Here is an 18,343-nt window from a genome sequence, read left to right on the forward strand (position 1 = left end):
GATCAAAACCATTCAAGCACAGATTAGGCTCCACAGACAACTTCAATGCTGCCCCACTCACACAGGATTAAGTAATCATGTTCAGGATTTTATTTTTCAATAGAATACATCTCATTTATAAAGAATCTCATAATGTTGTTACTGATGAGAGCAGAGGGAATGAATGGGTCAACAGAGCTTTATGTCAGTCTAATATCAAATAAATGCCACTAGCTCCACTAAATAAAAACATTAAAAAGTAAAGAGCTCTAATTTAAGCAAGGGGGGCAGTCTACTATGAATAATTTCCTTATTTTTCAAGGGGGCTACATTCTTTGATGCAAAACGCAATAAGGAAGTAACACTATCAACAACAGCATGCATTTGTGAAGGAAAAGAAATACAATTGCTGTGGTTTTCTGTGATATTAAAGAAATTAAAAAGGAGACAGACTATGAAATTTGCTAGAGCATTTTCTGATTATGATCTGCTATAATGATACCTTATTTCGGGGGTGAAGAACTTGGTTAGATTAAACTGAGAAGTTGCTAAAAATGGTCAGAACCGAGTTATGAGAAAATACTGTTATTTCTTGACAAAGACTCCTGGGTTGTGATGAATTTAGGAGGACCCAAGAAATACCCGAAAACAAGTGAGTACAAAAATAATATCAGTCTTTATTTTGACGCTGACGGCGCGGTCCCCTGGCTCGGCTCGCACTCTGCGACTGGCCGCTCCTGAAGGCAGAGTCGCAGGTTAGTGACCAGCAGGTATTAACAGGTTGGTTAGAGAGAAGTGAGGTCACTAACCTGGACGTGCTGAGGGCAGAACTCTGACTCCTTATGACGAAGGCGTCTGAGAGGGGGTTATCCAGGGCTCTTTGTCCAGGTCCGGTCCAGGTCTTTGTCAGGGGAAAATCCGTTTAGCTCAGGCAGCGGTTTCCAAGGGAGAATCCAACGGGGCGTCCAGGTCCAGGTCCAGGTCAATCCAGAAGGCACAGACAGACAGGGGGCAGGCGAACTCGTTTTACTCACAGACAGACTGGGGTCAGAAACACGGTGAGGCAATCCAGTTCTCTGAGGCTGACAGGCAGGACCCAGGCAGGCAGACAAATCCAGAAGGGGCAGACAGGTTTCCAAAACAGAAGCAGAACAGGTTGAGAGACTGACTGGCAGACAGGAATACAAAAAGAAGGCTGGAAGCGCTCACCGTGTGGCTCAAGACGTTCTGGCACTGGAGGCTGCGGGGAGCAGAGCTTTTAAACAGTCAGGGCGGAGACAGACACAGGTGTGCTGATTGCAATTAGCAGCTCCAGTGCCAGAAACGTTACAGAGCCCCCCCCTCAAGGGCGGATTCCAGACGCCCTTAAACGTCTCTAAGAGTACAAAAGAAAACTAAATAAAAGTGAAACAGGATCTCCGTCAGTGGTCGAAAACAGGATCTCCGGCGGACGGCCCAGGTGAGACAGGATCTCCGGCGGACCGGCCGGGCGAGGGCCCAGGCGAGACAGGATTTCAGGAGGCCATCGGCGGAACAGGAATCTCGGAGGCCGGCGGCGTGGCAGGACCCTCAAAGACCATTGGCGGGGCCTGCACAGGGGAAAAATAGAATCTGACGCCGGACTACAGGGTACGGAAGGCGCCAGACTACAGGATACGGGAGGCGCCGGACTACAGGGTACGGAAGGCGCCAGACTACAGGGTACGGAAGGCGCCAGACTACAGGATACGGAAGGCGCCAGACTACAGGCTAAGGAGGGCGCCAGACTACAGGCTGAGGGGGGCGCCGGACTACAGGCTAAAGGAGGCGCCGGACTACAGGCTAAAGGAGGCGCCGGACTACAGGGTACGGGTGGCGGCGCCTGGTTAGCGGCTACAGGCGGCGGCGCCTGGTTAGCGGCCACAGGCGGCGGCGCCTGGTTAGCGGCCACAGGCGGCGGCGCCTGGTTAACGGCCACAGGCGGCGGCGCCTGGTTAACGGCCACAGGCGGCGGCGCCTGGTTAACGGCCACAGGCGGCGGCGCCTGGTTAACGGCCACAGGCGGCGGCGCCTGGTTAACGGCTACAGGTGGCGGCGCCTTGTTAACGGCTAAGGGCGGCGCCTGGTTACAGGCGACTGAAGAGGGAGCCTGGCTACAGACGAGAAAAGGAGCCTGGCTACAGGCGACTAAAGAAGAAGCCTGGCTACAGGCGACTGAAAAGGGAGCCTGGCTAAAGGCGACAAAAGAAGGAGCCTGGCTACAGGCGACTGAAGAGGGAGCCTGGCTACAGGCGACTGAAGAGGGAGCCTGGCTACAGGCGACTGAAGAAGGAGCCTGGCTGCAGGCGACTGAAGAAGGGGCCTGGCCACAGGCTGCTAGGGGGGGAGCCTGGCTACAGGCGACCAAAGGGGAAGCCTGGCTACAGGCGACCAAAGGGGAAGCCTGGCTACAGGCGACCAAAGGGAAAGCCTGGCTACAGGCGACTAACGAAGGGGGCTGGCTACAGGCTACAGAGGCCACAGGACTACAGACTACAGAGGCCACAGGGCTACAGACTACAGAGGCCACAGGGCTACAGACTACAGAGGCCACAGGGCTACAGACTACAGAGGCCACAGGGCTACAGACTACAGAGGCCACAGGGCTACAGACTACAGAGGCCACAGGGCTACAGACTACAGAGGCCACAGGGCTACAGACTACAGAGCTACAGGGTTCAGGGGGCCCCGGGCTACAGGCTTCAGGAGGCCCCGGGTTACAGGCTTCAGGAGGCCCCGGGTTACAGGCTTCAGGAGGCCCCGGGTTACAGGCTTCAGGGGGCCCCGGGTTACAGGCTTCAGGGGGCCCCGGGCTACAGGCTTCAGGGGGCCCCGGGCTACAGGCTTCAGGGGGCCCCGGGCTACAGGCTTCAGGGGGCCCCGGGCTACAGGCTTCAGGGGGCCCCGGGCTACAGGCTTCAGGGGGCCCCGGGCTACAGGCTTCAGGAGGCCCCGGGCTACAGGCTTCAGGAGGCCCCGGGCTACAGGCTTCAGGAGCCAAAGTCAGACCCTTTGCCACCAGGAGTCTCAGGATCAACTCCTGGAGGGTCTCAGAAAGAGACATCCAATAAGGTCTCTCCCAAAGTTGGCTGTCCATGAGGGCAAAAAGGGGTCTGGGCTTAAACACAACATCGAGAGGCTCAAAGTCTCCAGGGGGCCACAGTTGTTGCATCCTCTTCGGAGGCCCGGGGTGTCCGAAGAACGAAGGATCCACCTGAGTCCCCGCATCACAGTTCAGCGACAGACCCCACTGTGTTGCCCCATCACACGTCTGCGACGGACCCCTCTGGGTTCCCACGTCGGACGTCTGCGACGGACCCCTCTGGGTTCCCACGTCGCACGTCTGCGACGGACCCCTCTGGGTTCCCACGTCGCACGTCTGCGACGGACCCCTCTGGGTTCCCACGTCGCACGTCAGTGGCGGACTCCTCTGGGTTCCCACGTCGCAGGTCAGAAGAGGCAGGTCCTCCTGGACCCCCTCGTTGGGCTTCATGGGAGCCGAGGCGTCGGCCGGATCCTCAGAGACAGATTCAGGGGCCGAGGCGTCTTCCAGACCCTCGGGGACAGACTCAGGGGCCGAGGCGTCTTCCAGACCCTCGGGGACAGACTCAGGGGCCGAGGCGTCTTCCAGACCCTCGGGGACAGACTCAGGGGCCGAGGCGTCTTCCAGACCCTCGGGGACAGACTTAGGGGCCGAGGCGTCTTCCAGACCCTCGGGGACAGACTCAGGGGCCGAGGCGTCTTCCAGACCCTCGGGAACAGACTTTGGTCGGCTGTAGAAAGCCTTGAGTGCTGATCTGTAATGCCCCTCCACCTCTTTTAATTTCCTCTCCAGCTCCTCTGAATAATGGCTGAGGAGAACCTCTCTGAGGCGTTTAATAATGGGGGCAAATGTCCTTATTTTATTTTCTAGAGCCTTATGGTCAGCTTCTACAGCGTCACTAGAGGGAGCTGTGGGCAGATCGGGATAGGGAAGTGGAGGACTCCGGTCCGCTGGACAGGAAGTGGCTGAAGAAGCCAGAGGGACGGTCGGCAGGGGCTGGGGCTGAACTGGCCCGGCTGACCGCTCCTCAGAGGAGCTGGAGGCCTGGTCAATAAGCCGCCGTCTCCTCCTCCGGCGACGGGACGGCGGACCCAGCGGGGATGCCGATTTCTCTTGAGGAGACGGGATCGATTCCAGAAATAGGTCCGGACGGAGCTCCCGGATCACCTCCGGGTCGACCTCCAGGAAGACGTCCGGACCACTGACGGAGTAAGTGGAGGCAAAGCAGGACATCACATAAGCTATATTGGACCGGTCTGAAAAGAATGAGGAAGGTTGCAATTCGAAATGTGTCTAGCACTGTGAGAAAAAAGCCCTGCAATGTTCTGGATCACCAGAAAACATTGCTGGCGGGGAGAGTCGGGGCTCTGACGAGGACGACGTCACCGGAAGTGACGGAGGGCTAGAGGAAGCGGCTTGCGGAAGTGGGGGCTGCGTGCTTCCCTGACTTAGAAGATGGCCTAAAATCTCCGAGACGCCGGCTTCTAAATCAGAAATGGATTTCTCTACCCCCGCGCGCCACTAGGTTTCGGGTACAGGGTCCATGTTTGGCCAGAACGTACTGTGATGAATTTAGGAGGACCCAAGAAATACCCGAAAACAAGTGAGTACAAAAATAATATCAGTCTTTATTTTGACGCTGACGGCGCGGTCCCCTGGCTCGGCTCGCACTCTGCGACTGGCCGCTCCTGAAGGCAGAGTCGCAGGTTAGTGACCAGCAGGTATTAACAGGTTGGTTAGAGAGAAGTGAGGTCACTAACCTGGACGTGCTGAGGGCAGAACTCTGACTCCTTATGACGAAGGCGTCTGAGAGGGGGTTATCCAGGGCTCTTTGTCCAGGTCCGGTCCAGGTCTTTGTCAGGGGAAAATCCGTTTAGCTCAGGCAGCGGTTTCCAAGGGAGAATCCAACGGGGCGTCCAGGTCCAGGTCCAGGTCAATCCAGAAGGCACAGACAGACAGGGGGCAGGCGAACTCGTTTTACTCACAGACAGACTGGGGTCAGAAACACGGTGAGGCAATCCAGTTCTCTGAGGCTGACAGGCAGGACCCAGGCAGGCAGACAAATCCAGAAGGGGCAGACAGGTTTCCAAAACAGAAGCAGAACAGGTTGAGAGACTGACTGGCAGACAGGAATACAAAAAGAAGGCTGGAAGCGCTCACCGTGTGGCTCAAGACGTTCTGGCACTGGAGGCTGCGGGGAGCAGAGCTTTTAAACAGTCAGGGCGGAGACAGACACAGGTGTGCTGATTGCAATTAGCAGCTCCAGTGCCAGAAACGTTACATGGGTAGGTTTCGAAACATTTTCAGAAAGAATTGAGCGAAGGTCTGGTTGCCTACAATTTAAGCCTTTGCACAGGAAATAACATTTGCACAGGCATGTTATTTATTGTCAGTACAAGGTCCAAAGTAGGAAGGCGAAAATGTGTAGTTCTGTGAAAATCATGACCAAAGCAGTTTGAGTCCAAGATAATATTTGAAGCTACATTTAGAATATTTCTTTTAGTGTCAAGATACATGTTAATCCCCCTCTATAATAACCTTGTCAGTATTTAACAAACTAAAGACTAATATTATGCCTGGAACGGAAAAAAACCCAGACTGAAAGATGGTTGCTGCTCCTCCTTCCTAGGTTTTCTGGAAATATGAAACTTTTTATAACTAGAGGGAAATGAGTTATACTATATATTAACATAATCTTCTTGCTGCAGTCAGATTTCAGTGAGATGAAATAAATCGAATTATCACAAAACAAGTCATTAACCAACAAAGTCTTTGAAGAGAAAGCTATTTTGTTCAATGAACCACCTTTTATTGTTTTCATCATTGAGTTCTCGTTCAGTTTAGTTGTTAATTAATTTAACTTTGACCATGAGCAAGACCCTGTCTCAGTGTTATAATGTACATGTAATTAAATTTAAATACTCTCACCTGCAACTTTAGACAGGACTCATGTGGTACAAAAAAAGAAAACTTTCCCAAGACAAAATCATGGGTTAAGTTACATTTCTTATATCTAAGAGTGTAACAGAAACGACCACCACAATTCAATATTTGCTGTTTCCTTTAACAGGTGAGAACCTTTCCCTTCAAGGAAAAGCCACGCAGTCATCGTTGTACAAGTTTGGTTTTGCATACAATGCAATTGACGGGAATCGCAACAACGTGTGGGACAAGGCCTCCTGTTCACACACAGGAAACGATCGCAGGCCCTGGTGGCGACTAGATCTGCGCAAAACGCGCAAAGTATTTTCCATCAAAATCGTCAACCGGGTTGAGGCAGAAGAAGGACGACTCAACAAAGCCGAGATCCGCATTGGAGATTCTCTTGACGACAACGGCAACAACAATCCCAGGTAATCTGCTTATAAAATCACTTTTGTGATTTTGTGAAAGGAAAGGCTGTCCACCATGTTTATTCTATACAGCCTGTGCACATGACACAGTTGCACTCAGTTTTAGCACAAGTGGACATTATTATAAGCAACTCTTCACAGATTTTTGTTTCTCATTTTATTAAACATAGTTACAGTCTTAAAAATATTGGTTATTGTGTTTCTTTTAACAGATGTGCTGAGATCATAGTTTCCCCAGGAAAGGTTCTTTATGAGTTTCAGTGTAATGGGATGGAAGGACGCTACGTAAACATCGTCATCCCCGACAGAAGCGAATACCTCACTCTTTGTGAGGTTGAGGTTTATGGCTCCACACTTGAATAAACTTATATTGGCAAAGAAATCTCTGGTTTGTTTCTTTCAAAAAAACTAATTCTTCTGTTTAGTAAAAAGTTTGCAATTTTACTTAAAAGCTTGTGTTTTTATGGTCTCTAATGTGATCATTTTCTAAAACAAGTAAGACTGAGACCTACAATTGTTGTAGTAGTGACAGTAAGTGAAATCTAAAGGCAAACGTGGTAATGTTTTCAGATGCTGTCCGACACCATTTGGACAGCTAAGAGTAGAGGAACAATCTTTGGTTTGGTAAGGAATAACTAACAATGAGTGTCAAAGGTAATTATTATTACAGTTAATAATTTTCTATCAAAAAAAACATCAGCAATAAGCCTGACTATCAAGCATTAAAAGCCAAACAGCTCTCATGTTCTGTCCATTATTATTTTAAGAATATTTTCTAGGTCAGGTGTGTTTTTTATTGAACAATAGAAAAGGAAGTGAGTTCTCATACTAGTATTACAGCAAGCCCTGCAAACATAATAAACACAAACAGCCTCTGTACAAAATACAAGAATTTTAAACAAAATACCACAACTTTCAGTTAAAATTGTCATAATGTTTGGGTTTGTACTTGGATCAAAGGGCAGACTAAAACCTGGGAGCTGCACAATGAATGAATGATGACAATTTATTAAAAGAGATAACAAAACCTACAGGCAAGGCAGGCAATGGCAAAAATCTGAAACACGGGGAGCATAACAAAGGACCTGACAAAATGTAATAAGAATGTGGCAGAATAAATAGAAGAGGAGACAGAGAGGCAGGCAGGTGAAAGCAACAGGGACAGGAGGAAAACAGAACCTAACAAGTGTCATGATGCAGCCTGAAGGCTGCACTCTGAACATTTCCTGGCTCCTTCTCCAGTGCAGCCCTTATTAGGAACACCTGTCAGGCTGCAATTACCATGGACGCGCTCCACCTGCTATATATACTCACCTTAGTCTGTTCCTGGTCACCGGCTCGTCTTCAGTCTCCTGAACATCACGCCTGTCCCTTTCCTGTCCGTCTCTGGATCCTGCTCTGTCTGCTCCGGTCTGTTCCCGCCTGCCAGCTTCAGCATCCAACAACCTCGTCTGGTAAACTGACTCTGGCTTTCATCATCCACGTCCTGCTGTTGCAATAAACTGTCGTAACCAGCTCTGTGTGTGTGTGTGTGTGTGTGTGTGTGTGTGTGTGTGTGTGTGTGTGTGTCTGTGTGTGTGTGTAGACACAACAGACACTTCTCTGGACTCGTGCTGCATAAACTTTGTCCAAATCTTGTAGACGGCATCCCACAATTCCCTGTGTCGTCCTCACTGCTTGTGCTAAATCCTTTCTATCCTGTACTGTGCAGCTCCAATACCACCCAGTTAGGTGGTGACATAAAACACTCTCTATGGTAGTAATGTAAAAGTTTTTAAGCAGCTTAGTGGAAAGTCCAGTCCGTTTCAGTTTTCTGAGGAAGAAGAGCTGTTGTCTGGCCTTCTTCACCAGGAAGGAGGTGTTTACAGACCAGGAGAGGTTGGAGGAGATGTGAATGCACAGGAACCTAATGCTGTCCACATGCTCCACCACCTCCCCCAGTATGCGGAATGGAGCTGTTTAGTCTTCTTGAACCTCCTGTAATCTATTACTGTCAGATTGTGGACCTCCTCTCTGTAGTGAGACTCATCATTGTTGAATATGAGACCCACCACAGTGGTGTCGTCCTCAAACTTCACAACTGTGTTTGTGGGGTGGGTATTAGAGCAGCCAAGTGTGAAAAGGGCGAAGAGTGCATAGCTGAGGAAATCAGCGCGTGATTTTAGCATCTGACTTGATACCATGTCTGAATCTGCAGCCTTGTTGACCTTCTTTAAGGAGGAGGAGGTCACTTGGTGCAGCTGCAGGATGAGGGGCTGGTGCTGAACCTCTGGCTGGGGAAAATGTTCAGGCTTTCTGCTGTTTGGAGAGTCGACGCATGCACAGAAGCTGTTTAAGGGGTCAGGTTTAAGGTGTCAGCGAGAACTGAGTCGTTGCTGGTTGTTGTGCCTGATATCTGTGATGGTCCTGATGCCTCTCCACATGCTGCGTGGGTTGTTGCAGCTGAAGTGGTCCTCAATGTGCTGCTTATACCTCTGCTTTGCCTTCTGGATGCCTTTATTCAGTTCAGTTCTACCGCTCCTGTAGGACAGTTTGTCTCCTGATCTGAATGCTGCATTCCGAGTCTTTAGCAGGGACCTCACTGTGCTGTCCACATGTTGTTTCAAACACTCTGATTATCTTTGTGGGCAGGAAGGAATCAGTGCAGAAGTGAATATAAGACAGCACAGATGATGTGTAGCTTTCTAAGTCAGTGTTCTCTTTATACATTTCCCAGTCTGTGTTTTCAAAGCATTCCTGTAAAGCTGAGCGGGCCTCCTCGGTCCAAACCTGAATGGTCTTGATCACAGGTGTGGTTGTGCAGATCAGTGGCTTGTAGGCAGTGATCAGGTCCACAGAGATGTGATCTGATGGTCCAAAGTGAAGAGCTGCAGCAGCTTTATATGCTCCTGGGATGTTGAAGTAAACTTGATTTAATATATTGTTGTCTCTGGTCAGGAACTTAATGAATTTATGGAAGTTGGGAAGCACAGCTTTTAGGTCAACATGATCAAAGTCTCCAGCAATGATCACAGCTGCCTCTGGATTACTGTTCATTTGACTAATGATAAAGTTGTATAGCTCCTCTAGGGCTAGCGTAGCGTTAGCTTTCAGCTGGATATATGCTGCAATGATGATAACAGAGCTGAACTTTCGAACAAGTTTAAATGGTCTGCACGTATTTGCTAGATATTCCAGATCTGGGGAGCAGAAACTTCCGATCTCTTTTGCAGTTGTGCACCAGGTGTTTTGGATGTATATTACTACGCCTCCACCTTGTATTCTCTCCGCGGCTGATGTTCGGTCCAATCTGAACAAAGAGCGGCCTTCTAGCTGGACCACGACGTCAGGTACATTTCCATCTAACCACGTCTCCGTAAAGATCGATGCAAAACTATTCATCTTATGTGCGGCAATTCTTAGCCAGACCCCATCCAATTTGTTGGGGAGGGATCTGACATTGGCCAGGAGGAGGCTCGGCAGCACTGGTCTGTGTGGGTTAGCCTTTAGCTTGCTGCACAGTTGTTAGACAGAAATAGTTGTTTTTAATGAATTATTCTTTGCCATTACCATGACAAGGCTGGAGTTGGCATTGTTGAAATTGGGTAGTAGTGCAGCACAAAATGTGCCAAAATGTAATAAACAAATGATTCATTAAATCATATTGTGAACTGCCAGTTTAAGAATAGAGTTATTCTAAGAATAAAATATTTACAAAAATAGTTGTTTAAAACATGCATTGTTGCTTTATATAGTTTTGTAAAATTGTGGTGTTAATAAAGTTGTTGTTTTTCAAGGGTAGCCAACTTCCTGCTTGAAAGAACCCAACAAAACAATGTCCTACTCTGTTTTCCAGGTCCTCTTACACACAATAGCACAGAGGATGGAAAATACCCCTTACACTGGCTAAATTATTTTAGCTTTCATATGTATAGCTCTATTAAAATATTCAATTTATTTTAATTTACACTAAACTAATGTATTTTGATGAAAATATTATTTTTCCAAGAAAGTTAATTTGTAATGCCCATAGTTTTGTTGCCCAGTGATTTTTTTCTTAATATAATTAATTTTGTGTTAAGTTAGGCAAAATTTCTCAAAAGTCGGTTTCTCCTGACAGGTGAGCCGTGATCTCTAATTCAATGTTTTTGAGGATGCTAGAAACACACAATAATTTCCTGCAGAAACAAGTACTTTTCTCTTTGTGAGGTTGAGGTTTATGACTCCCTGCTTGATAACATGCATAATGGAAACAAATCACTTTTTTTGCTGTTTTTCACTAAATCTGCTTCTGCTTTATAGAAATGTTTTCAGCTTTCCCTAAAAATGTGTTTATAGGCAAGTGAAAAATTAAACAAAAGTTCCCCTTCAGCATGTTAATTTTCTAACAAAATAGAATTAAAACAGCTAGATTTTATATTAAAAAAACGGAACAAAATACTTTATACTTTTTTATTATAGCACCCTATAATAATGAAACCCCTGTTGAGGAGTGTAAAACTACTTGAAAAAAAAAAAAAATGAATCTAGTTGACATCACATAATCACACTGTAAAACCTAAGAAAATATTTAACTGGCGTTGAACATTCAACATCCTCAAGGGCTAGAGTTTGCCACCTTTAATTGGACAATGATGAATGTAAATTACCATGCTGGCTAAATACACAGACATCCTTTTTTATTTTATTTTACTCAAATCGACTTTTATATCAAAATCAAAACAGCCTCCTGCTAACCAGTGGACTTGAGTGGAAAATCAGATAAAGCCGCAATCTTCTTCTTTCCTTTGATTGGCGGATTGCAAACAACTTATAGGTGCATACCGCCTCCTACTGTACATGAGTGTGTAGCTCTTTAGTTCCACCTACTATATTCTATTTTTTAATTTTGTGTTATGTAAAAATAAAAACAATGCTTTATTAATGACCATATTTTCCTCCCTATCTCCATCTGTCCGTAAAATTCCTTTAATACTCCATTCTCTTCTTTTTCCATAATTACTTTCCTCATCCTCTCTCTTTCATATTCATATTAAATGCAATTCATCAGAACATGATCCACGTTTTCTTTTCCTCCACAACCCTCACATATATCATTATTTCTCTTCCTTAGAACATACATAAACTCATTCAAGTAGGTGTGTCCAGTTCTTAATCTAGTAAAATTATCTCTTCCCTTCTGCTCCTTTCCCCATAATTTTTAATTATGACAGATTTTTGAACCCTATAATCTTCTTCCTTTCTCATCTTCATCCCATATTTTTTGCCATATTTCTGTTTCTTTCTTTTTAATTATTGATTTACTTTCCCTTTCCCAAATGTAATCTGATCCGTATTCTACTTTCCTAAATCCTTTTTAGCTAGCTTGTCTGCTGTTTCATTTCCTTTCACCCCTTCATGTGCCGGCACCCAACAGAACAGAACATCTGTTCCACACATATATAACCTAAATAAACTTTGATAAATTTTTAACACAAGGTTTTTCCTATTATTTCCTCCTGAGTGTATGCTTTCTATTGCAGCTTTTGAAATCACCACCTTGTCCGGTCTAACCTCCTCCACCCACTGTAAACTAAAAATAATTGCAACCATTTCTGCTGTGTATATAGATAAAATGTCTGTTAATCTTTTACAGATACATATATTTAACTCTGGAATGAATACCCCTATTCCCACATTTCCCTTTGAATTTTTTGAACCATCTGTGTATATTTTTAAATAACTACAATACAGTTGTCTAATGTTTAAGCTAGTTTTAACCCCAACTTCGTTATGTTTTCATTCTCTTTTCATTTCATGTATTTTCAAGTCAACTTTTGTTTCTGGAAACAACCATAGTGGCACAGCACTGATTGGGTTATTCAAAAAAGCCACAATCTACTCTGCCAGCTGACAAATGAAGCGGACTCACTGACTGCACACTAATTCAGTCATTTGATTCAGGTGCGTTAGTCGCTGCGACCTGCTGTGGTTCAGGGCTATTTAACAGCAGTAAAATGAGTTGTTTAGCATGGAAGCTCATCTGAAACATCTCTGTCTGCTCTGTAGTTGTTAGCAAAAAGGATGGGGTTTATTGTAGTCCTTCAATTACTGCTGTTCTTGCCAACATGCTTCTCTTGCGGATATCGTAAGTATCAGATGATTTATTCAAACCTTGATGTTGTTGGGCCTAATAACTCAATATTTTAGCTCCTACCCAAAACATGTACTATGCAGTTTAATGGTTTGACTACATCTTTAAAGCTGAAAACTTTTTTTTTTTTTTTTTTTTGAAGAAACTTGCATGGCCAAAATGAGCTGCTTATTCCAGCTCATGTTAAACATTGAAATGACAAATGTCTGTGTTCAGAATGCTTTGCCTTGTATAGTGGATAAATCCTGGATGTTGTTCAAATAAGGGCCTCTCCACTAGCAGGACCTTACTTAACCACAAGGATTGTAGTTCCATATCTTTAGACTTTAGGTTAGATTTTTAACTAGGCTCTAAATGTGTGGGGAATATGCTGTTTACATTAAGAATTTCTGTTCTGTCCAGGAAACGTTGCTTTACGGGGCAAGGCGACACAGTCTTGGCGTTACAAAGGAGACATGGATGCGTTTGTTGATGCCTACAATGCTATTGATGGAAACAGAGATCCTGATCTTAGAAAAGGCTCATGCACCCACACCGCAGCACATGATAACCCCTGGTGGAGGGTGGACCTGCTGGACTCCTACGTAGTCGACCAAATCAACATCACAAACAGACAGGACTGCTGTGCTGACCGGATCTACGGGGCAGAAATTCACATCGGCAACTCATTAAAAGATGAGGGTGCTTCAAACCCTCTGTGAGTGATCTGCATCAGTTTAAGTATGACATGCATGATGCATGTATAAAACTAATTTTGCTTGTCTACTAGGGTTGCTACAATTTCTTCAATTCAAGGAGGGCCCACTCTTACTATAAAGCTTCCTGAAGGTGTGGAAGGACGTTATGTAACCATTTTACTGCCTGGTCCAAGCAGGATTCTCACACTCTGTGAAGTGGAGGTCTGTGGGTACCCGGCCCCAACTGGTAAGAATTTGGTAACACTGTTGCTTTTCATTTGCTTAAGACATTGATCTACACTTCAATGTATTTAATTGGAGACTTATTTTGCAGGTGAGAACCTAGCACTTGATGGCCAAGCAACCCAGTCATCCCTGTATGGGTTTGGCTTGCCATATAATGCCATTGATGGTAATCGTAACAATAACTGGGAGCAGGCATCCTGTTCACATACGAAAAATGACTACAGTCCCTGGTGGAGGCTGGATCTGCGCACCACCCACAAAGTGTTGTCCATCAAAATCGTCAATAGGGACATACTCCAACAACGACTCAATGGCGCTGAGGTCCGCATCGGAAATTCCCTTTTCAACAATGGCAATGACAATCCCAGGTATCTGAAACTGGCTCGGCTGCAACATTTCTAGAGTCTTTTACTTGACTAAACTAAAAGGGGAAAGAGTCTACATTTATAGACTGCCACTATAACGAAGCTGGCTTTATTTAACATGGTCCTTCTTGTTTTTCCTTCCCAGGTGTGCTATAATCTCTGCTTCTGGAAGTAGCCTTGAATTTAAATGTAATGGGATGGAAGGGCGTTATGTGAATGTGGTCATCCCATGGAGGAGGGAATACCTGACTCTCTGCGAGGTTGAGGTTTATGGTTCCAGACTTGAGTAATCCTGAACTGCAACAATTCCTGGAACATTGGTTTCTGTTGAATAAAAGGAGTGACTTGAGACTACTTTGTGTGTGGATTTTTTTTTTTTTCTCACATTCAATCTAGTCATCCACAAAACTGTGCAGCTGCTGGCAGGACAGATGGCAAAACACAACTAATTTAATTTCCCTCGCAATTATAGACCAGTAACGTTTGTTTGTGGGTTTTTTTTTTTTTTTTTTTTTCTCTCCCCCCCGGAGCTGCAGGAACAATTTCTGGTCTCTAGACTGGAAATGGTATTATCACACACTGGCAAATGCCACATCTAATAAAAAGTGGTCTTCCTTAGTGTTAGACACCACTGAACATGTTTTGACTAACCTGGGAAGGTGTGATGTTTTATTAATCCTTTACCATTTTTATATACCGTTAGTCTTACAGTTTGGGGAGAGGTGACTCATGTCTGCTGCACCCACAAAGGAGCAGCATGTACTAGCCTGAACCAGTTGTGATTAGAAGACTCTGGAAAGGAAGCCCAGATACAGAGCTGTTATATCTCAAACGCAGTATCTTGTCAATGTAACATTTTATACGTATAGAGCAACTCTATACGTATTTTCTGCAGTTTACGGTGTGATAACTGCTGAAAGTAGATTACTTGGTGCAGATCACCATTTTGAGCAGACATTGGTTTTGAAGATGAGCTTTTAACATGCTGAGAACATTGCAGAAACCCAACCCATAAACCATACTTTAATGCTTATGTTTTCTCTGTATTTGACAAACTAAGGCTGAATTACGTTGCCAAACGAAGGACCTGGAGTTGCTAAACAGTCTCATTCAGGGTATTAAGCTCCTGCCCAGTTGCAAAGTGTAAGACTGGAATGACCTGGAAATTTAAAACCTTTTTCCAGGCTTAAACTGTATGAATATGGATATAAACAGCAAGCAAAAATATTCAAAAGTTATTGTTGGTGTGAAAGCTCAGAATTAGATGTGTGTGTGAGAGAGTGAACAAATGAACAAAACTTATGATTTATTGAAATTTACAATTTTTATTAATGCCTAATACGATGTCTATCTCTGCTTAAGAAGCAAAAAAATATATCGGCATGGTATTCATTTACAAATTTATTTACACATGGTGTAAACATCAGGGCGTCATAATTAGTCATTTAGCAATCATAGTCCAGAGTTTAACATTTGGCACCAGGATGTTTTCATTCCAATTCTCAAAAGTGCTTGAAAAATAACAAAATATTTTTTGTACAAGCATGTGTTTTATTAGTGTCATTTATTGCAAAATTGCATATTAAAATGCTCAAACAGGCTATTACACTTTCAAATATAAAAGGATAAAACATACAATTAATTTGCAATTAATCTCGAGTTACCTATCGACATGTGATTAATGGAGGAAATGATCCCCCCCTCTGTTTTTTTTGCAAATCGCACACTGGATATATATATATGTATATAAAACATGCAAAATATTTCAGCACATGGGTTTCTCAGTACTTGATACTGTTAGTACATCCACTGACGGTAAAATTACCTGTGAAACGTCTTCTCACAGCCTTAAAACTGCTTGTTGTTGCAGCCAAATGGTTCAATGAGAGTAGAGAGTAGCAAGGTGGAAGCCAGTGACTTCACTTTTTTGGGCCAATTAGCAATCCAGTGAATAAATAGAGATCAGTGGTCTGGTCCCATATAACTTGGTTGGTATATATGCAAAAAGCTTTATTAGATTTTATGCTGGGACTATCTTCAACACATTGGTTGGATTCAAGAGAATATGGAAACAAATGGCAAACAGGTGAACCAGGTCCTGAATTAGTCATGTGGTATTAAGGCCTTGAACATCATCATCTACGTCATCGATACAAGTTTCACAATAAATCTGGCCACATTATTTGACACGTGACTTGAGGCATCGACAAACTGGACACAGTGTTAAGCCCCAAGGGTTTTAGGAGCAATTTCCGGCTGAAATTACATACCTGATATACATCAATCATCACAGGTATTAGGTATGAACACAAACTTTTGGTATGTTTGTAAAGGTAAGACAAAAGTATTTTCCCAGTGGAACTACTTTTGCAAGCGTTACCACAACTGATTTATTGGTAATGAAATTGGTAAAAAAAAAATCACATTTTCTGAGCTTTGCTCAAATTCCTTTTGAAATCCTTTTTGAAAACCTGGGGAAAGCACCTGATTTGTAGATCCACATCTTGACTATAACTACAGCACATTTGGAGTGAATCAGTTGAAGTATTGGTTCCACAAAGGTTTTAGTGAGCAATGTGACAGGTGTGGTTTTGTGTTTTTCACCTCATAAAATACAATCTGGTTGATTTTATCCTAAATCTTATTACTGTGAAATATCTTTGGTTCAAATACACAAGCACATCTCAAGTGCATTAATTTGTGTTGCTGCACTTTATGTCTGGGAAATCTTCATGTTTCACAAATTTTTTTTCTCTGCATGGTAAGGGGTCACTAACCTAGCCTAGCATTACCTACTAGCTGCTACGGCTTTTTTTGTCTCTCTCTCCGCTTGCTTCTCCGTCTCTGTCTAAGCTTCCACCTCTCTCCTGCTCTCTGTCTCAGATGTTTAGTTATTCCTCAGCCTCCAAATCTATTTCTGCTTTTGTATTTGCATGTGCCTCAGCGTTTTTCTGCTTGTGTGTGCATGTCTGTGTTTTATGTAGTATGTCATCAGCCACTGACTCAACCTCAGATGTGACGATGACGTAAAAAAAATGCCCAAACTGCTTTACATCTTGAGGAATATTCTTTGACAAATGGCATTAATGGCTCTGTTTTTTTGCAGGTGAGAACCTAGCACTTGATGGCAAAGCGACCTAGTCATCCCTGTATGGGTCTGGCTTCCCATATAATGCCATTGATGGTAATCGCAACAATAACTGGGAGCAGGCATCCTGTTCACATACAAAAAATGACTACAGTCCCTGGTGGAGGCTGGATTTGCGCACCACCCACAAAGTGTTTTCCATCAAAATAGTCAACAGGGACATTCTCCAACAACGACTCAATGGTGCTGAGGTCCGCATCGGAGATTCCCTTGCCAACAATGGCAACTACAATCCCAGGTATTTGAAATTGGCTCAGCTGCAATGTCTCTAGTGTTTGACTAAATCAAAGTGAGGACTACATTTAGAGAATTTGACACAAATGGAACTGCCCCTGAAGGCATAATGATGGCTTCAATGTGCTTATAATATCACTTTCCTCTCCAGGTGTGCTACAATCTCTGCTCCCGGAGGTAGCCTTGAGTTTGAATGTAATGGGATGGAAGGGCGTTATGTAAATGTGGTCATCCCATGGAGGAAGGAGTACCTGACTCTCTGTGAGGTTGAGGTTTATGGTTCCAGACTTGAGTAATTCTGTATTACAACAATTTCTGAAATGTTAGCATCTGTTGAATTAAAAGAGGAAAAATTACTTGAGACTGGTGTTTTTGTTTCCATAAAGCAAGTGGCTGAATATCCAGGCAATCTTTTGTTGAGCATCTAAAAAGTCCATCCAAATGGCAGTGGCGTAAGATGGTCAAGTGAGCCATTCTGCATAATGGCTGCCTTTTGTTGACATGTCAACCATTATGTGAGATCTCTGAAATTGTACTTTTAAAATGAAATGTGGGCTTCCTTAAACCTTTTCTCTCTATGGAATTTCTTTGAATTGGATCAAAAGGAAGCTGCAGGGAATGACAGAATTTGAACTGGTAATCAGATGTGGGTTCTTGAGATATTGAGCAGTAAGTCCAGTTATACGTTGTCTAACCTTAACCAACTAAAGCATTTATTGACCTTTCAATATATGCAATTAAAAGGATGGCGTGAGTAAAAAAATACCTGATCATCCCTCTGTGGGGGGAGCAGTTGCCACTAGAATAGAACAATTTGTGGCAACTGCACTCTCATACTGAGATGTACAGGTCGTGATATTCAAGTTTAGAAATTTGAGGTGGCCAAAAAAAAGTGCTTTCAGTATTCACAGCACAGAATGTGAACATGCCCTCATACAAGCAAAGCCTGGCAGAATGAAGATGACTTGACAAACTGGAACGCTCAAATTAATCACCGCTTAACCAACCTCTCCTAAGTTTTTCGCGGCATACTTGCCTTCTAGGATCAAGAAGTTCCCCCAGAAAAGGACACACCCTTTCTGATCTCCATATGCAGATCGCAGCTAAAGAAACCCAGGGTTCACCCAACAAACTTTACTACCAAGCAGAGTTTCATGGAGTACTTTGC

At 44.4% G+C, this 18,343-nt stretch overlaps 1 protein-coding gene across 1 annotated transcript in view; it reads left to right on the top strand.

Annotated features, from left to right (window-relative positions):
• Positions 1 to 17,531, top strand: part of LOC105935543 — a 37,966-nt gene extending 20,435 nt beyond the window's left edge. The window contains exons 5-13 of the mRNA XM_036127887.1: positions 6,111 to 6,393; positions 6,606 to 6,753; positions 8,391 to 8,490; positions 12,908 to 13,202; positions 13,275 to 13,429; positions 13,517 to 13,796; positions 13,939 to 14,080; positions 16,935 to 17,179; positions 17,327 to 17,531. Coding sequence (XP_035983780.1) covers positions 6,111 to 6,393; positions 6,606 to 6,753; positions 8,391 to 8,490; positions 12,908 to 13,202; positions 13,275 to 13,429; positions 13,517 to 13,796; positions 13,939 to 14,080; positions 16,935 to 17,179; positions 17,327 to 17,471 — 1,793 coding nt within the window. The 3' untranslated portion in view covers positions 17,472 to 17,531. The remainder of the gene's footprint in view (positions 1 to 6,110; positions 6,394 to 6,605; positions 6,754 to 8,390; positions 8,491 to 12,907; positions 13,203 to 13,274; positions 13,430 to 13,516; positions 13,797 to 13,938; positions 14,081 to 16,934; positions 17,180 to 17,326) is intronic.
• The last annotated feature ends 812 nt before the right edge of the window (positions 17,532 to 18,343 follow it).

Source organism: Fundulus heteroclitus, chromosome 3 (assembly GCF_011125445.2).
Source record: "Fundulus heteroclitus isolate FHET01 chromosome 3, MU-UCD_Fhet_4.1, whole genome shotgun sequence".
Taxonomy (NCBI): Eukaryota; Metazoa; Chordata; class Actinopteri; order Cyprinodontiformes; family Fundulidae; genus Fundulus; species Fundulus heteroclitus.